The 21,196-nt window shown below is 38.9% G+C and overlaps 1 protein-coding gene across 4 annotated transcripts in view; it reads left to right on the forward strand.

The window, feature by feature from the left end:
• Positions 1–1,785: 1,785 nt before the first annotated feature.
• SREK1 (splicing regulatory glutamic acid and lysine rich protein 1) overlaps positions 1,786–21,196 on the forward strand; it is a 35,806-nt gene continuing 16,395 nt past the window's right edge. For 2 of the 4 annotated variants that reach the window (XM_044445847.1, XM_044445848.1), the window contains exons 1-5: positions 1,786–1,946; positions 8,634–8,767; positions 17,584–17,696; positions 18,339–18,503; positions 19,928–20,106. In XM_044445847.1, the coding sequence (XP_044301782.1) occupies positions 1,786–1,946; positions 8,634–8,767; positions 17,584–17,696; positions 18,339–18,503; positions 19,928–20,106 (752 nt within the window). Of the gene's footprint in view, positions 1,947–8,633; positions 8,768–13,066; positions 17,325–17,583; positions 17,697–18,338; positions 18,504–19,927; positions 20,107–21,196 lie in introns of those variants that run through there. The other 2 variants (XM_044445849.1, XM_044445850.1) reach the window with 2 other exon arrangements.

The following is a 21,196-nucleotide window of genomic DNA, read 5'->3' on the forward strand; positions in this document are numbered from 1 at the left end:
TATCAAAGAATAATAAAAAACACTATGCAATCCAATTCACAAGGCATCGCAATTGGTCAAAATTAAACCAGTTAATTAGCCAGGTAATCAACTAACCATAAAATCTGGATTGCCATGAGGCTACAAACATGGAGGCTGACAGAAGAAAACCCAATCATTTTAGCAGATAAAGACATTGAAAGATATGGTTCTTATCCTTACTATTAAAAGACTTAGGTGTTGTAAGGTAGTAAGTTCAGCTAGCAGATGGACTGGAAGCACCACTAGATAAAGATGAAATAGCATGCTTGCCATAAGGGAATCAGGTGAGGTCTGACACTAGTGCAGGGTGGAGGGGAATACGTACTTCTCATTTTCTGGAAATAATACCTCTAGTTCTGCATTCCAAAATAGTGTTAGCCTTCTTTTGCAGCTGCATCACATTGCTGGTTCATATTTAGCTTGTTGTTCACAACAACTCCAAGGTCTTTCTCTTTTTTTAGTGCTGTTGAGCCAAGTATTTCCCATCACCCCCCACCCCCAACTTGCTATGTTTCTATGCTTATAGTTACATGAGGCCCACATTTTGCTTATCAGGATGTCACAGGACACTTTGCTGAAGTCTAGGTAAATTATGTCCCCAGCATTTCCTCTGTCCATTTGGGTGGTAACCCAGTAAAAAAATGAGATTAGGTTACTTTGGCATGACTTATTCTTAAGAAATCTGTGTTGGTTCCTGTTCATCACTACATTTTCTTCAAGGTAACTTGCTCCAGTATTTTCCCAGGGATTGAAGTTGGACTGACTGGTCTATAGTTCCCACATTTGTCTTTCCTCCCTATCTTATAGATGGGGTCAACATGAACTCTCCCCCAACCATCTGATGCTTCCCGTTTTCCAGGATTTCTCAAATACTATATATCATGGATAAGAGAGAGCTTCCACCAGCTCCTTTAATACTCTAGGATGGAGCCCAACAGATCCTGGAGATTTGAATACATTAAGCTCATCAAGATGCACCTTGACTATTTGCCAGTTGATCTTAGGCTGCCATCCTTCCCGTTCATCTTGCATTTCCTCCTCTGTCGGTAGGACACATTTTCTTCTGTGAGAGAAGACTGAGCAAGAGTGGAGCACTCCTGCCTTTTGCTTGTCATCTATTATCTTTTTGCCATCCATGTTGAGCTGTTGTACATCCCTCTATCTATTATTTTGGACAAAGCTGAAAGTTTTCTTGTTCTTAGCAAGTCTCACTGGTTGCATTTCATAACTTGCTTTAGCCTTCCTAACTCTATTCCAACAAGGCTTTGCTGTCAGTTTCTATCCTTTTAATTGAAGAGCATAATTATAATATAATATAAAAATAAGATTATGGTTTAACTGAAACAATGACTATTTCTATATTGGCACCTTTATGTATTAATTAGCATATGCATAGAATAGCAATAGTTAGGGCTTATACGTCCATCGAACCCAACCCACTGCTCATGCAAATCGGCATCCTCTTTTGTTGGTTGCGCATATCCTTTTTTAGCAATTCATAAACAGCCACGCTACATACACTGCCAGTCCACCAGGACTGATGGACCACATGCATTAGCAGGCTTGCCTGCCTCTCACCGCTTCATCAGAATTAAACCACCAAGTCCATTTCCGGCGCCTCGACACCAGGGGGAATTGGCCTCCTCGAGTGCCCTGCAGCGTATGGGCGCTCTTGGAAGCGACGTCATTTTTTCTCTATGGTGACTTCCGTCTCCTTGCCTATGTGCGTTAGATCGCCCAGACACCGAACTTACGGCCGCCATCATGATGAACAGCGGTGGGATCGGGGTGCCGCTCGGCTTCCCTTTGACCCCTACTTCGGTAATCCAAGTTACCAATTTATCTTCGGCGGTCACTAGCGAGCAGATGCGAACGCTCTTCGGTTTCCTAGGTGACATCGAGGAACTGCGCCTCTACCCTCCGGAGTAAGTGAGGCCCAACAGGGCCCTCAGGGCTATAGAGAATGGCGGGAATGACAGTCCTGAAAGGGAAGGGGAGAGTTAAAAAAAATCCGGATGCCATGGCAGCCATTTTGCTTTTGGGCGTTAAGCGACCTGCTTCATGGTGGCTGCGCTGTTATGCCGCATCGGCTCTATGCGAGGGAGAATTGCCCGGAGTTAAGATGGTGGCAGGTGACGGTTTCCTCCCCTCCCCCTCCTTTCCTCCCTCTCCTTTCTTTGCCCGGAGCCTATCTCGCCTTGATCGTAGTTTATCCGGTCTTTCTCTCATCTTCTGGGCGATGATGCTAGGAAACGCCGCGGGTGTTGAGGCCTAGTGTTCCTCTGGAACAAACCGGGGCCAGGACTATTACAGGCTGTGAAAGCCTTTCGCCCCTCCTCAGCGTCTGCATTTAGTAAAGGACGCCGTAGATAATCTCTGGTTCCCTGTTACTTTTCCCTCGAATGACTTTATCTCATTGCATTGCAATTCAGATAAAGAAATCGGGGTTTAGTCCCCTTATTTCCAAATAAGTATGCATAGGATGGGGCTCTAGGAGGCTTCAGTTTGGACAAGATTGTTAATTATTAGTGAAGGAAAGTTTCCTTTGCGATTGTCTCAGTTTAATAGTCACTCCCCCGTTTTTTAGTTCTTTCTCATATATATATTTTAAAGAAATAGCAGGGATGCTTGGCTATTGTGTGTAAACCTGAATGGGATACCAGCAGATTAATTTCTTAATATGGTAACTAGCTTCACAATCTTATATGTTCGTGGTGCAATCTGTATATATGTCTAGACAAATAAATTCTTCAAGTGGTATTAATAATAATAAAGCTGATTGGCACATGCTGGGAGTTGTAGGACATTTCTATCTAAAAATATATAGGATTGCACCCTAAATATAAAGTTGCCTTCTGTGTTACTTCCTACATGAATGCATGCTTGTAGGGAGATACTCACAAATTTAAATACATTATACATGTGCAACTAATTTACATTTACTAACTGAAATCAAGTTCTTCAGAGTTTCAGTTTCATGACCCTTTTAGACCAGGTTAAGCTATTTGAACTGGGGAATAGTAGAAATGTAGGAGTTTTTAAAGGGTAAGCATGCACAAAATTATTATTTTTATAAATATAAATCACACAACATTTTAACTGCCTTATGGAATGAGATGGGAGATGATATAGGCAGTAACAAATGCTCAAAAGCAACTGAGATTAGAGAAGACATAGAAACATAGAAGCATAGAGTGAGTCAAAAGGGACCTCCCAGACCATGTAGTCTGACCCAACTTCAACCAGCTCTGTTCATGACATGCCTACCATGTGCATCTCCAGCCTATTTCTTGAAATGTTGGCAGTAAAAAACAAGAAAGCCAAACTGGGGAAGAACTAGAATTTGAAGAACTTTTGAAATAGTAGAGTAGTTAGATGACTGTTAATACGCATGAAGTCTGCCCATGCTATTCTGTTCGGAAATCATCTGCTTAAATCTCTGCTTCAACAAGAATCTATACTTTTTTAAACTAGGAGATTTTGACAGGTACATCTACAGCCTGGACTGCCTAAGAAAAAAGTAGTATGGAATCATTAGTAAGATCCCATGTTACTGAGAGCAAGAATGAAGTTCATTTTCTTTAATGCCCTCTCACAGGGTTGGTCGTCTTGGTACCTAGAAAGTCAATCCTAGCACTTGATATTTCCAAGTATAAATTATTTGAATACTAGATTTAATTTCATAAACTTTGAATGCCATTGCTGTCATCTCTTTTGCTAAATCATAAGGGTTGACTTGCCAGCCTTTCCACATAGGGAGAGTATGCCATCCCAGCATTATTCCAGTTTCTTTCTTTCATTCTTTCCCAGCCCTGACAACCTTGTTCAGAACACAGCACACATTCTAAATGTAGTCTCACTGTAATTGCGCTATGATAATGGATTATTTATGGTCCCTTTCCTGTCCTAATAATACCTTATACTAAATTTATATTTTTCATGTATCAGTATACTGACCTTATTATCAGTAAGCATCCCACCATGAATCCTAGATCTTGCACTCATAGATACAGCCAGTCCAGACTTTCAAGATAGATGTGATCAGGATATTTTGTCTTACTTTGCATCACTTGATCATGTGATTACTTGTACTGAAACCTCTGCCATTCTGTTACCAATTCACCCACTGCAGAGAGATCATGTTGGAGTTCTCACAGACTGCTTAGGATTTTATGGGTTGAATAAACTGACATTTCTGCAGTTTCAAGGTACCCGTCTGAAATGCACACAAGGGCTACCCTGTTGTCATACCCTAAGAATGATCAAACTATTGTTATTATTACATTTTTATACTGAGTCAAAACTCTCTGGATGTTTTACAATAGTCCATGGAATACAATAAAATGCTGATGGAAACAAAATTTAACTACAAAAATTTAAGTTAAACAATTTAAAGAGCTAAAATACCAAAATTTATTTAAAAGCAGCTGACATAAGCCCCCCTGTAATATGTAATAGTAAGCCCTGTAATATGTAATATTAAGTCACATAACCCCCACCCCCCAATTCTGTAATATGGGAGCTGCTACTGAGGGAACCCCTTCCTTGTTGCCATCATCTGTGCCTCTCTTGATGGTGACATTCAAGATACTGAGTGTAGTGTCAGAGTAGATTTAGGCTGGGAGAAGTGCTCTGACAAGTATGGAATTGGTCTTAGAATGTACAGGCAATCAGTACAAAAAGACCAGAAATGGTGTTATATGCTTAGGCTTTTTGGTCCCAGTTATTAGTCTGGCAACAACGTTTTAAGCAAGTTGCAGCCTCTGAACAATCTTTAAGGGCAGCTCTACCCAGAGTGTGTTGCAGTAATCTAACTTGGAGATTACCAGGACACAGGTTACTGAAATCAGGCTATTCCTGCCTAAATTGTGGCATAGCTGTGCCACCAGCTCAAATTTGATAGAAGGTACTCCATGCTATTGAGGCTGCTTGAGCTTCAAGTGACAAAGATGGCTTCAGGTGGATACCCAAGGTATGAATGTGCTCCTTCAGGGGAAGTGCAACCCCTGGAGAATGAATGGAATATCCTCCATCTGATCAGAAGAACAGCATTTCAAGAAGCACAAGTTTTTATTTCCTATACCACTCATAAGCCCAAAATGGCTCTCTAGGCAATTCAGAGTCAGAAAGCCAGCAACACAAAATAAAATACCAAATAAAATCAGTAACATTGAAATTGAATATACATAATATAAAAACAACAGCAACAGCAGGCCTACAATAACCACATTCAAGTTAATCCACTAGCAACATTTCAGTCTTGTCTGGAATGAGCTTCTGTTACTATCCTTCATCCAGTTTGTTGTTGCAGCTGGGCACTGATTTAGCACACTTCTGAAGAGGAAAAGGAGAAATAGAGCTGTATGCCATTAGCATTCTGATAGCAATACACTCCAGAACTCTGGATAACTCCACTCAGCAGTTTCATGAAGATGTTGAATAGCATGGCTGACAAAAGTGGCCCCTGGGGAACTCTGTGCTGCAGAATCCATGGGGCTGACCAATATTCCCCAATCCTCATATTCTGGAGCCAGCATTCAGCTACAGTGTGGTGCCCCCCAGTACTGCTCATATACCTTAAACCATGTTATCTGTTGGGCTATCAAAACCTGTCTGGAGTATCATTAGGTCACATACCCTTTGTCTGATTCCTGATATAGGTCATCACATAGGGCAGCCAAGGCTGCCTCTGTGCCAACTCTGAAATGATCCAGATAGACTAGACACAATGCCATTCACACAATGAACACTTCCATGTATTGATGTTTCAAAGCAAATTGTAGGTGAAGAGGACCACATTTAGAACAAGATTCTAGCATGGAAGATAATCTTTAAATCTTTGACCTCCATTGTGAATACATTCAATTTCCCCTTCACGTCTGCAGTTTCAGTTTTAGGACTATTAATGCAGTTGCTAATTCTCTGAATCATGTCACCTGTAGTTTTGCTTTCAGCATCATATAAAAGATTGCTACTGGTTAGGGTATTGTTCATACTACCAAGTTAAGAGTACTAATTCTAATGCAAGCCATTAGGAGAGTTGCTGGTTCAAGGCTGCAGCCTATGCTGAAGGACAGGTTCAGAGTAAGTATTTGTCAAGTGCTAAAATACTAAAATGTCCCTGTGCTACTTTTAAACTTTTTATCAAACTAGTGATCAAGTAATGCTAACTTGCAACTTCAGCATCAAAGGAAGTATGATAGAGGAATTCCATCAAAGACATAGGGAACAGCATACTCCCAGAGCTATTGCAGCTATCACCATCTTGTCCCATTTCTTGAAAATTTTAGGGCAATATCCAACAGTGCCCATACATTAGTAGGACTCATTGTAGTGCAAGAGGATGCTTGTGGGTCCTGAAGCAACTGGAAACAAGCTGAAAACCTATTTCTGGAATGGGCAAGTTAGGAGAGCTTACAGAGAAGGTATCCACCGACTTTGTCCAGTTCTTGAAATAAGCATTTCCAGGTTTCCTGTGGAAAATTTTGATTTCCTTTTGTGCTAGTAGTTAGTCCTTTAGGCACAAAAGAGCAAGTGGAGGTACAGATACTGTTTTTAACATAACTATAGATCTTACATTATATGCAGACCTTTGAAAAAATCCTGTGTTTTATTTTTTTAATATCTAGCAGTTTTATCTGTAATTTATAAAATGTTAGTTAAATATTTCAATTAAAGTTTGAAATTTAGTGTTAGTTTGCATATTTTTTATTATTTTATTTCTTTATGTTTATACCGCCCAACAGCCAGAGGCTGAGAGGGAAACAAAGATTCAAAATGGGAACATACAAACATGAAAGCCAAGAAAGACATATAACAATGAAACAGTAAGACAATGAATCAAATAAAACAATAACAATAGATTCACAGCAATTTATTATTATTTATTTATTAAAAGCATTTTTGCCCTGTTCTTTACCTGGGTCTCAGGACAGTAATACAACAATAAAGCATGACATCATAAAACTCATTTTTAAAACAATCATCAGATCTTAAAATATTGGGAAGATAAAATGGTATTGACCTGGCATCAAAAAGAATAAAAGTGTCAGTGTCAGGCCCACCTCTCTCAGGAGCATGTTCCAAAGCTGGGGTGCACCGCAGAGAAGACCCTTCTCTGGGTAGCCACTATCCTGACCTCCTGAGGGGCCCCAAAGAAAGACTTCTAGGGGTGGGCAGGTATACATGGAAGGAAACACACCTTCAGGTACCCAAGAATTGCAGTCAGTCAATACAGAGGCAAAGTAGCAATACCAGATAAAATGAAATGTTTTAGTTTTAATATTGCAACTTTTAAAATACTGGGGAAATAAGATTTTTAACTGGCACCAGAAAGAATAGATGGTAGGCACCAGGCATATCTCTTTGGGGAGCTTGTTCCATAATGGGTACCACAACTGAAAAGGCTCTTCTCCTAGTAACCTCCCTCATTACTTCCTTTAGAGGGGACTCCCTGATCGTAGGACTTGAATAGATACATATGGGATGAGGTGGCCCTTCAGATAGCCTGTCCCAAGCCATTTAGGGCTATGAATGTTAATATTAGCACTTTAAATCAGGCTAAGACTTCAACTGGCAGCCAGTGCAGGACTGGCATTATATGATCTCATGAGCCAGTTCCTATTACCAACCTTGCTGCCCTGTTTTGAATTAATTGAATACTATGGACTTCAAAGGCAACCCCACATAGAGTGTGTTGCACTAGTGAAGAAATGTTTCTGCAATGATACTTGGATTATTATTTTTAGAAGAAGACTTTCATTGAAATATATGCCTCATTCCTGTTATAAAGTAGATATCAAGGTCAAATGCCTGCTCAACACTAGCTCATTTGTTAACTGAGAGTAAGGAACTGAGGTTGGCCCATGGTCTTTCAGATTTTACAAGCTGGTTTAAACTGGGTTTAAAGCTGATTGAGGATGTACCTGCCCACAGCAAATTCCACAAATTCAAGGCACTTTTGTAAGATGCTTACCTCATGGTTCTAGGTCAGGTGTGGGCAAAAGGTAGATCATGATATATTACAAGACCTTTTTAGGGAACAAGAATGTTAAAATTGCTTTAAATAAAAATAGTATTATTTTTTAATAAATTTAAAGTAGATTGGTAAAGGTTTCTGTTTTCTGTTTAATGATTGTAGTGACAAAATGACTCTGCCAGTAACTCTAATTATACTATTAAAATGAAGAAAGCACAGGGTAATCAGGAATGGATTTCTGTGTGGAAGGAATATAAGTTTCAGTACACAAATAAATCCTTTGGTGCACAGTTCCTTAATTCTTAGAGAACCTTTTGCTTCTCAGTCCGGTTGATCTGACGGTCCTGGTAAGAAGCAAAGTAGATACTGCCTGCCTGAAGGATGCCCACCCATTTTTCTAAGGTAGTGCAGTTGGATCCCTTAACTGTAGTTATTGAATAAGTTAATATATTTTGACCAGCCTTGAATGCACTGAAACAACATGAAAAGCCATACATTCTCTTCTCATATTTTGGAGGTCTGTCATATTTCTAGCTTTTGAGTGGGACTTGGGAAAGCAGGCTAATTCAGCAACATTTATTTGTTTCTATGTTGCAGTGGTACATCATTCTAATTGATTTTCTTTTTCTTTCAGCAACGCTCCACTCGCTTTTTCCTCCAAAGTATGTTATATTAAGTTTCGGGAATCTTCAAGTGTTGGTGTGGCCCAGCATCTAACAAACACGGTTTTTATTGACAGAGCTCTGATAGTTGTGCCCTGTGCAGAAGGTTTGTATTTCAGACATGTTTTTGTTTTGATGGTCTTTGTTACACCAGTTTGTTACTTGTGCTTTTCAGCAACTGGGAAGGTGTTAGTACTGTGTGTCCTTGTTTTTCTTCTACTCAAATCTCTGTTGAGGAATATGGAAATAATGATCCTTTAAAAACAAGAAGAAATTTCTGTGGAACTTTTTTCTTGTGATCAGTTAGGTTTTAAATTTGTGGGTATTTTCCTATGGTCATTTTTCACTTATCTTTTGCAAGGAGGAACATTTGCTTCTTTCACTAAAACTGAACACTGACAACTTCATCCTAAAAAGTCATGCTGACCTTCTCTCTGAAAAAAGCAGCATCATACAGGGCTGGGCAACACAGATGGAACTGGAAGTGTATCAGGAGTTTTTATCATATATTTGGACTTCTCTGACACTGTGACTGGGAGCACTCCTTTCTTATCTTGGCTGAAAGTGAGGTTTCTTAGGTTTTCTATCAGAACTGTAATAAATGGTTTGAGTATACAAGGTAGCTCTTAACCATAGTATCATAGCTTTTTCTAAGAATACATTTTATACAAGGATTCCCATAATACACCTTAACTATCCACTGATACCATGGCCTTCAGGAAGAGTTGTTAGTATAGACTGTTGTCTGGCTTTTTTATGACCATAATAGCATACGTGCATTTATCTATTTCATATTTGCCTTGCAAACATGCAATCTTGGGCAATATATACAACACAAGCTATCAAATGCTTATGATAGGTTTGACACTCTGTTAGCTGCATGTATATATTTCTGGATGCTAGTTTTCTATCCTAGCAGGAAGTGGACAGAGTGCTGTCAGAACACTTTGCAAGTGAGGAGTGTTCTGGAGAGTGCTGGTGATACGGGATCATTCCTTCTAAACCTAGCTGGTAGACAGGAATTGTCTTTTTCAGAATTCACAGTCACAGTTAACTGATTGTTCAGGCAGAAGTTAAATGGTGACTATGGGAATATTTTTTAAGTAGAACAGGGCTCAAGAACTAATAAACAGGAGGAACTGAGCTCAGAAAATAGTAAAGAGAACAGAGAGTTTTCTGGGTTATCTCCTGAGCTAAGGATTTGCAGCAGCATGAAAGGTGATCGTTAACCAAGATACTTAAGACTTAGATTAAATGTTCAGAATAAATGTCACTCACCTTTTGCTGGTTGTGATTACATGTTTCTATGCCAAAAGAAATATGCAGTCACTGAAACTGTGTTATTAAATTGGATTTCTATCCTGTAATTAAGGGTTACCACAAGTTCTTGTATGGATTCTGAATTACCAATACCAGCATTTATTTTCTTATTACTTTGCATAACTGTAACCTTAATAGATAACAAATATTTTAATAATGGCAAACCAGTATTACTTTGGAATATCCAGTATGGTAAAAACTGTGCTTCTCCTTTATGTTGAGTTTGCTTTGGTTTGCTTTGTCGGAGAATGTTGAACATGATTTAGCAGTCTAATGAACAGTAGGGTTCACATTCATGTGGCTCTGTTGAAATGGCTGTGCATTATCTGAAGAGAATGCTTTCCTTTGGACTATAGTACCTCTTTTTAAAAATCGGATTCACAGCTTTTCTATGGAGATCCAGATATGTTTTAAAAAAAACCAACAACCTGAAGAGCTATTGGGAAGGATCCTTTTGTTCACGAGTTGAGTTTCTTGCATCTTTACTTATCCTTTGTCTGTCTACATGTCCAAACGCTAACAATTTCTCATTCCTCTGGCTAAAATACAGCTAATTCTGTGGCATCTTTGCTTTAGAACTGAAATAGAATTAAGAAAAATAGATAGCATACACAAAGTGATATAGTACTTGAAAGACAGGCATGGAGCTTTGGCGCAAGTAGAAGCAGTTCTAATCTTCTGTTCATAGAATATATGTTCTGAGCAACAATCTCTTTTGAAAGCAGGGATGCATGCATTTCTGACATGGGGACTCTTATAGCTGTGTGCCTGTTGCAGGTGTATAAAAAGCAAATCTCTAAATGGCCCTAGGTCAAAATAATGCCTTGAAAGTACTATTAACCAGTTAATTCATTACCGTGGTTTTCATTTTCACTAATTTTCATTGGTGATTCTGGGTTTATCTGTAATGGTTCTGTATGGCTTATTCAGTGATCCCAAAGATACCAAAGTCATTGTTTTATCATGGATCTAGAGCAATATGCTAGGGTTATTGGAATATTTTACCATATCAGAACCATGTTTCTGCAGCCAAGATAATATTTGAAGATGACCTACCTCTTTTGAAGACTGATAAGCTTTATAATATAATGATGTGAGCAGAGGGATGAATACATTTTAGATTTTATATTTGCCTAGCAAGAAGACCACAATGCTATTGCTGTACTGACATCATAGGAGTATAATCCAGTATCCAAATTGTTTCCACCATCTTCTTATAAATCCCAGAACAGGAGAACAGATGAGGCAAAGATTTCTCTTCCTCATGTGCTTTTCTTTCTGTCTTGTCTTTCTGAGTTGTTTCTAGTATGGAAAAACAGCTGAGTTGCCTCCCTTCAGCTGGAACATTGCTGGTATGGGGCATCACAGGACTACAGAAGAAGAGTGACCCTTCTTGTCTTGCTCCTTTGTACTCAACTTTCCACAAGGCTGCTGCAGGGCTGTTGGGGGGGTGGGGTTCCTCTGCCCTTACCTCTCTTAAACTGGCCCACCTGTAAGACGGGTTGACAGAAGACAGGTTCATGGGCATTACAATTACAGCGCTATTCCAAAGTAAAGCTTGCAGAATGCTTGAAATACAAATTCACCTCCACCCTTGCAAGTCCAAGAGATTAAAAAAAATGTCCACTGTACAATTTCCAAATGATGTTACTGCAGTTTGCGCCAGTAAGATACTAACTTCTTTTCAAGAGTAAACTGAAGTTATTTGGTACACAGTGCTGATTCTAAATACTATATTTGAGTACAGCTTGCAATTATAAAAGTGGGCTTATGGTGCATACATTTCACTGTTGATATATATGAATACAAATGAAGAGAAGATTGAAAGCACTGACATCTAGCTTCAGAGATCAGTGTGAAGTTTTTCAAAAATTGTAGAGTTTACGTAGCACAGTGCAATTCTATACATGTCTATTCAAAAGTAATCCCGTGAGTTCGGTGGGACTTAACTACCATGTACATGTGTATAGAATTGCAGCCTTAATTGTGATTGATATTCCATGTAAGTGGGGGTGGGGTGGGGGTAGGGAGTGTTGCAGAGAGACATCTTCATCAAAGTTCCTTAATGGTAAATATTTTGAGATCATTAACAAGACTTTCAGATGTGTGCAGTTGCCATGAAAATGCATAGGTTGAGTAGGAGTCAAACTTCACAGGACTACATATATCAGACTCAGCACGTTCCTTGAATTTCACTTGAACAAAAAGGAGAGCTGATGTGGGATGCAGACAACGGGTATAATGTGCTCTGTTTAACTTTCCTGCTAATGGCTGGCCTCTGTTGGAAAATCCAGATGTTGTGATATCTCTGTTTTTGTGCTGCTAATTGTACAAAAATCAGGCACAAAGAAAAATGGGGAGAGAAGGATTTCAAAAGAATTTGGATATAAGCCTACATTTTCTGTCAGGAACAACTCTCAGTGTTGCATGGGAAGGGTTTCATTGGGTAGTAAACTGGTGTTTAGTGTATAACACATACGCTCATTCATCACTATTCATATTACTAACCTACATTGTGACTTCAGATGCAGTGGGCCAATTTGCATGTCATGATGAACCATCATGGATTAACTTAAGTCATGGATTTCTGAGATGTGCATCAGCTACTGTTTTAAATATGCAGACCATGGCAAGTGAGCATCTTGGCTTATTGTGGTGGGCAAAACCAGTCATCATGGATTATTTAAATATAGATATTGCTTAAATTCAAAGACTGTTTAACCCTCACAATGCTAAAAAAAAAAAAAAAGTGTTGGCACACCTGACATGGCATGCTGCTTCAACATGACAACCAGCTCACATCTTGGAGCCTCACATGTTAGTTAACCCATAGTAGTTGTTTATGATGTGCAAACTGACCCAGTGAAATGTTACATTGTCAAAATGTTGCCCGTTTACCATTGTATGTGTATCTGAGTTTCTCTCTAATTCTGTTCTGGTTTGAGAGAGGGCACGACTGAAATGTATCAGAGTTGCCACCTTTAACCATCATTCTAAACTTTATGTCCACATTTTCTGGTAGATGGATTTTGACTATTAATTTGGTTTTGTATGTTTTCTCTGTGTGATATTTGTGCATTATTAGATGACTAGACTGGCCAAGGCAGACCTGTTACACTTGCCTGAATTAGGCATTGTTTGCCATGCCACTAAACCTGCCGCCAAGTGACAACTTCATGGGGGAAATGAGAGCGGAGTCTGGCCTGCAGAAGATGGACGCCCTGTCTCTGTTTTTATTGTTTTATTTTGCTTTCTTTTCTTTTTTCTTCTTTATTTTTCTTTTAATTTTGTCCTTTTTTTGCCTTAATTCTTTCATTTCTACCTGTTGAACTGGTTCTTCAGTTCTGTAAAAATTGTGTTCCAAGAGTTCATGATTTATTTTAAACTTAACCCAGTGAAACTGTTTCAAGATGGAATTCCATCTTTTCAGTAAGAGTTAAGCAGCATCTTAGAGCTGGTTTAGAGTTTATAATTAAACTATAGAAAAAAACTAAAGCATGCATAATTAGATGTAAAAAGTACTGAGATCAATGAAATGACATCTGATTGAACATGGCTAGAACTGGGTTCTGTAACAAATGAAGGGAGCCATTTGTTTTTATTAGCCAAAGGTATTACATACATGTGTATGGCTTTATCTGGACTGTACTTTGAAATTTTCTTTCTTTTATTCTGAAACTTCTCTGTCTCTTACCAAGCAAAGTTAAATAACATGACAAGTTGTTTGCAATGTAGAAAGACAATGGTCCCATTCACACACTGAGTAGCATAGGAGCCACTTTTTCATTGTTTTTAGCTGCAGTATATATGTGACTTCTATGACCATGTGAAAATTCTATGATGAAGACATTTCCGCATGGCTAGATGAATGTGTGAAGGGGGCCAGTGTTTCAAGATTAGTAGGGCATTGTATATATTTCAATTTTATAAGTCAGCTTACTAATTTCTGCGATAAATCTTGAAAATATGGAAAACACATAAATAACTGTCAATTGACCTTTGAATGATTGACCAATGTTTATTTTATATACTGTCTTCTCTTTACTGTAGCATTCTGTGGGAAGACAACAAGCACAACTGATTTTTCTTCTGCATTTTGACAGATGATTATGACACACTCTTAGATACAGCAGACACACATCCTACAAGCTTTTTGTTGTCAAGTTTGACTATTTTCTGCAAAAACTTACCAAGAAATACCAACAGCTTGTTGCCTTTCTCTGTACTAAAGAGAGCTCAGTTTTATAGTTATCTTCTCTGTGACGGTGCACATGCTTGCACTCTTCCTCCTGAAGCATTTTTATGTACTCTGAAATGTTTGGTAATTTTATGTGAACAGATAGATAATTATAATAGTAGCCGTAAATCTTCCAGAATATGTAGGTTCTTCTAATGATCCAACAGAATTTGTGCTAAAACCAGTAAAACTTTTGGAGATGTGTAAAAATTACCTCAAGCGAGGGGTATGACACCTGCCAGAGCTGTTAAATTCAGATAAATTAATAAAGAAATACTGTTACTAATCAATTTAAAATGACTTTATCTAGATCTGAGTTAGTGCTGGGTGTGTTCTGTATGCATGCTTCATATCACTGCTTTAAAGAAGATTATTTTAATAATCAGCAGTGTGTTGTATACAAGAAGGAGTTCAACATATATGAATGGCTTTTACAGGGATAGCTGCTGTAATAGTTACCATTTGGGAGGTTTATATTCCATTTTTATCAGTAAGTTGAGAGAAGTACAGATATATTTAGCCAGGAACAAAATTATTTAAGTAAAACATTAGTTTGTTAGAGTGGTTGAGTATCTCTATTCTGGTACAGCCCTATTCTGAATATTAGATTTTATTTAATAAAATAAATAGATATTTGTTTTAGTTTAGTTTTGCAGTTTTAATACTGCTTTTTAAAATAATAAAGGATTATGTAGTATTTAGCAGTTATGTTACCCTAAATATTCCTACTCAGTGGCTATAGGTATAACAGTTTACAAGGCTAAATTGAGGATCTATTTATACACCTGATTTACATGGAGTGACTGAGTAGTCAGGGCAATGTAGGAGTAAGTGAGCATGCTCTCTTGGGACAGGTCACCATTTCTGCTTTGCTTCTAAATTACAAAAAACCCCAGGGCCTTTTCTGGGTTTTTTGCTATGGCATTTGAACCTAGCATTTTTAATTGTGGAAGAAGAAATGATCCATAGTTTTAAACCAACAACGAACTTGAGCTCAACAGAGTTCTGGGTTTAATTCTTGTAGTAAATAACTCAGAAATGGGGCTTTCCTGGTTTGTTTGTTTGTTTTGGGCAGGGGATCTGGAAATGAAAGAAATGGCAAGCAGTTGCAAGGCAGTGTGCTCACTCCTGCTTGGTCTCAACTCATGGTTGCCATTATGCCCAAACTGCATCATACAACTTGTTATCCCTCAACAACTGATGATTCTTCAGTCCAGCAGAAGGCCCCAAGACTGCAACAAAGGGAGAGGCTATTTTTGGTTATTTTTATTCCTGCGGCACTTAATACCACTTCCCAAGCATTTCTGGTATCCTTTCTGCAGAGATTTTGGTGTAGTGCAGAGGTCTGCAGTGGGAAGGATTAATTGCCAAAAATGGGCTACCTTCCTGTTCTACTGGCAGAAGTCTCCACTGGATCAAAAACCTTTAACAACACAGAGGCACCATGAGAGTCAACCCATTGTACCTAACCATGGAAGCCTGCAGTTACATAATATACTGAGGAACAACTCCCATTAAACTTAGCCAGGTTTTCTTCTGAATAGACATGTATAGGTTGCACTTGAAATGATCTAAGTGCATTTATCTTGTCATTTACATCAGTGGTAGAACCAGTATTTGATCTCGAGACTTAACAAATAGGAACACTTCTGCCCTTAAAATTCTACTGAAATCATGAGACACCGGTCAGTTCATACCTAGCTGGGTCTGCTATGTTTTTTTTTCTTTCAGGCCTAAATCAGCATCATTTGAGCTATACTCAAATAAAAAGACATTTCCATTTAAATATTTCTATTGCTGTATTACTCTTCTTTAAGTTTATTTTGTCATTTTATGGTTCAGAAAGTAAAATTGGCCTAGGAAGTTGAACAGTGCAGTTCTCCAGACATCTGTTACCACAAATAATCTTCTTATTTTGGATGTGTAACAAACTTCAAGGACTTAATTAGGGCTCTGTCAATTTGCCCTGTCTTGTGTTTCTGTCTTGCTCTGGAAGATGAGAATTATAGTATTAAAAGATGGGCAGATAAAAATTATGCAAAACATTTATATTTCTTTGGCAATGTCAGGTACTACCAGGTAAACAGATTCTTGAGGAGGACTGAAATGACTAGATTGCTTATAGCTATTTGATAAGTAACACTTTGTGTTACTTCAGACAAAGATGACTCTGAGGCAAAGCACTTTGCCAAGTGCAGTTTGTGATTTCTGCTCAGCTTTTCAACTAATTGTTTTAGATCTGTGTGTGTTAGAATGTTTTATTCTTCTTTATTATCTTAAGCTTACATCAAGCTTCTTAAGGAAGAACCTGAAATCACAATGAAGAGCTTTTTTTTTTTTTTTAGACACTTTAGGGAAGGCTTTTTATACTTCAAGTATGTGGTCAGTGCACTTAGTGGTCCACTGCAGGCATAATGCTTAACCTGGGTGTCACTGAAAAAGATTAAAATACCAAATATATGGTGAAATGTTGGTTTATTTTGCTGAGGTAAGCCTTGCCTGCAGAAGATGTAGGGGGGGGGGTCACTGAAACCTGCTTGTCACTCCGTATTGCCTTAAGCACATTTACTTGGTGGAGAGGTAATATTTAATAAAGGTTCAGGAATCAGACATAATGCTTAATGGCAGTTATGTCTGCATAGGGCAGTGAGATCAAGCAAATATTTCAAATAAGGATTCCAGAGCACTTACTCCCTTTTGAAGTTAAGGAAGCCATGGACCTCATCGTGCTGAAGTATATAAGCTACAAATCAGTATGGTTCTAGGTTTCTTGCCTTACCTGTTGCTGCAGACTGACTACTTGTAGTCACCTGTTAACATTTTTCGCAGCCCTTTCAACAGAAGAAAAGGGAAGATTTTGGTTAGCACACTCCTGTTTCCTCTTTTTTTTCCTTTTGACTGATTTGGTTATTTGCCATTTCTGGGGATTAAACTTTAAAAAATGTTCTTCTTTTCTGTATCTGATGTTCTGTGTGCTATTAGTGATGCAGCCAACACGAACGGTTGTCATGTGTAACACAACTTTCGATCACCGTGAAAACAACGTCCTGCGAAAGCGTCCATGCTTGATATCGTTTGGTTCATGAACATTAAGTTTCCAGTACAGGTGACCCATAGCTCAAAGTGTTAAATAATTGTCTACATTGTTCAGTTTTTAAAGTAAAAATCCGGTAATGAGATTGCTAGATTTGCTCACTTGTTGTTCCTGGTGGAGCAGGGGAAAAGGAAAAACTTGAATTATTTTATTTTTCGTAAGGTTCTCGTAGATTGATTTTTTTCTTTACTATTTTTAAGTTGAAGGGTAATGGTAAATAGAAGACTGTTTGGGAGGTGGCCTTTTGGTAACAAATACATTTGCTCTTCAGGTAAAATCCCAGATGAAGCCAAAGCCCTGTCTCTGTTGGCTCCTGCACCTACAATGACCAGCCTGATTCCTGGTGGAGGGTTGCTTCCTATACCAACGCCTCCTGTGAGCTCGGTAAGTAGAACTGACGTTAATAATGCTATTTAGTGCAGACTGCCTTTTGTTCGATTGCATTTTCAGTATGTGTTCTACTGTATGGCCTTAACATACATCTTCAGGTTAATTTAGTCATGATGTAAATCATAGGAGTTGTACATTCTTAATTAGAGTAGTATCTGCTAGTTGCAGTCTCTCTGAGATTGAAAGGATTAATTGGATATGTAATAATGCTTTTGCTAAACATTAAAGAAGTCTCCTTGTCATATCATATGTTACTGAGAGAGTACTCAACCCTTACTCTGGTGCTTTCCTCAGCAGAATGTTGCCTTACAGGCCAAATGCATTAAATTTATTATTTTATTTATTTATTAAAACATTTCTATGCCGCCCCTTGCCGAAGCCTCGGGGCGGCTTACAACACAATAAAATGCAAAAATAACAGTATAAAATTAACAATATAAAATAAATAATGATCTTGCCTGTTCCCATGTAGTGAACATTTAAAACATGAAAGCTTAGGACTGATGATACAGAGTTTCTCAAGTCTTCCAAATACAGTTGAGTGTTTTACTTCTGAAGTGCAATGTATTGTACCTTTCCAGAGTAGAAGGAAAACTTTTTATGCTTGTTTCTGTACAAAATGTCCTCTGTTTTCAGATTGGTATTTCTCTTGGTCCACTGGGGGCTATACCAGCAGCAGCGTTGGATCATAATATTACAGCCATTGGAGACATACCCCAGCCACCCATTATGGGCAATGTGGATCCTTCCAAGATAGATGAAATTAGGAGGACTGTGTATGTTGGAAACTTGAATTCCCAGGTAAATAGCTTTGCTTTAATTGGATGCATTGATAAGTCTGGTTTTACATACAGTGGCTTAATAGTTCTAATCTTGAACATACCAAAAGAATATCTACGGTGCATTCCTGATTGTTGTATGTAGACATTGGTCAGTTTATCTGGAGCTTGGTGAATTGGTGATAGAATATAGGCTAGCCAGGCTTGTTGGGTGGAGGGAAAAAACTTTTTCTATGCAACTTCATTCAAGCCATTCTGAGTGCCCCTAACCTCCCTGGAATTGCCCCATTTTTAAAAAATAAGTTTTATTTGAAATTATAATCCTAAAAAAAAGAAAAAAAAACTAAAAACAACATCCATCATCAAAAACGTCGGGCCTGCTGGGTCAGCCCCCACACCCTTCTTTTTCTATTTATGATAACTTAAAAGCATATTTAAATCTATGTGAAGTCCCGTTTCTCTAGCCAATAATAAAAAGAGTCCCAGGTTTGATAGAAGTCAGTATCTTCCTTCTCTTTCAATGATAAAGTCAGTCTATCCATTTCTGCACAGCCCAGGATCTTTTTTAGAATCAGTTCGTCAGTGGGTAGTTCTTCACTTTTCCAGTGTTGAGCAAATGCAATCCTCGCCGCAGTGATTACATGTAAAATAAAATACATTTCTTGTTTACTAATGTCCTCCGGTATAATGTCTAATAAAAGAACTTCAGGTTTAAAAGCTAAAGGTTTTTGTAACACTTCCTCAAGCCATTTATGTATTTTAATCCAATACTTTTTCACGTTATCGCAAGTCCACCACATATGATAAAAAGTACCCAATTTGTGTTTGGAATTGCCCCATTTTTTAAGTAACTCTGGGCATAATATCCAGCCCCTTGTTTTTAACACGGGTGGCACTGGTGACAATGATGGAAAGACAGGTGTAGGGGGACTGTATATGTTGGTGAGATACCACTATTGCACCAGAAAGTAACACTGCAATGTGTGTACATTGCAGAGAACAGGAGAGTGCAGGGCATGGAATGTGTAACCAATCAGTAGTCAACAAGCAGGGTTTTTAAGTGTGCAGATGTGAGGAGAAGCAGTGGCACAGCAGCGTAATGATGCTGGAAACAGCCAGAAATGGCCAGCACTCCAGCCGTTTGAGCCCAGTCTCTGCCAGATGGAGGGGGCTCCTGTTGTTCGCTCCTAGCCAACCTAGCATTTCAAAAATGCGAGTAGATAAATAGGTACTACCTTGGTGAAAGGTAACAGTGCTCCGTGATGTCATGCTGATCACATGATTGTGAGATTGTCTTCAGACAGTACTGGCTCACTGCCGTAAAAACAGAGATGAGCATTGCCCCCTTTTAGCCATTGGCTAAGCAGAGTAGAATCCACAGAGACGCCTTTATCTTTTACCTTTATGTGCATTTACTTATACTGTGTGTGCTTTTCTTTATTTTAGACTACTACAGCTGATCAGCTGCTTGAGTTTTTTAAACAAGTTGGGGAAGTCAAGTTTGTGCGGATGGCAGGTGATGAGACACAACCAACACGCTTTGCCTTTGTGGAATTTGCTGACCAAAATTCTGTACCTAGAGCACTTGCCTTTAATGGTGTTGTGTTTGGAGACAGACCGCTGAAGTAAGAAACTAAATGTTGTTGTTGTTGTTGTTATTAGTTGCGAAGTCATGTCCGACCCATCGTGACCCCATGGACAACATTCCTCCAGGCCTTCCTGTCCTCCACCATCCCCCGGAGTCCATGTAAGCTCACACCAACTGCTTCAGTGACTCCATCTAGCCACCTCATGCTCTGCCGTCCCCTTTTTCTTTTGCCATCTGTTGTTCCCAGCATTAGGCTCTTCTCCAGGGAGTCTTTCCTTCTCATTACGTGGCCAAAGTACTTGAGTTTCATCTTCAGTATCTGGCCTTCTAAAGAGCAGTCAGGGTTGATCTCCTCTAGGACTGACCGGTTTGAGCTCCTTGCGGTCCAAGGAACTCGCAGGAGTCTCCTCCAGCACCACAATTCAAAGGCCTCAATCCTTTGGCACTCAGCCTTCCTTATGGTCTAGCTTTCACAGCCATACATTGCAACTGGGAAAACCATAGCCTTGACTATACACACTTTTGTTGGCAGGGTGACGTCTCTGCTTTTTAGTTTGCTGTCTAGATTTGCCATAGCTTTCTTCCCCAGGAGCAAGGGCCTTTTAATTTCTTGGCTAATCTTGGTGCCCAGGAAAATAAAATCTGTCACTACCTCCATTTCTTCCCCATCTATTTGCCAGGAAGTGAGAGGACTGGATGCCATGATCTTAGTTTTCTTAATGTTGAGTTTCAAGCCAACTTTTGCATTCTCCTCTTTCACCCGCATCAAGAGGCTCTTTAGTTCCTCTTCACTTTCTGCCATGGGAGTGGTATCATCTGCATATCTGAGGTTGTTGATATTTCTCCCAGTGATCTTAATTCCAACTGGTGATTCATCTAGCCCCAGCTTTCTCACGATGTGCTCTGCATATAAGTTAAATAGGCAGGGCGACAGTATACGGCCTTGCCGAACTTCTTTCTCAATTTTGAACCAATCAGTGGTTCCGTGTCCAGTTCTCACTGTTGCTTCTTGACCCACATACAGGTTTCTCAAGAGACAAATAAGATGGTCTGGTACTCCCATCTCTTTAAGAACTTGCCACAATTTGTTGTGATCCACACAATCAAAGGCTTTAGCATAGTCAAAT

This window comes from Varanus komodoensis, unplaced genomic scaffold, assembly GCF_004798865.1.
Source record: "Varanus komodoensis strain SLA01 unplaced genomic scaffold, ASM479886v1 scaffold5, whole genome shotgun sequence".
Lineage (NCBI taxonomy): Eukaryota > Metazoa > Chordata > Lepidosauria > Squamata > Varanidae > Varanus > Varanus komodoensis.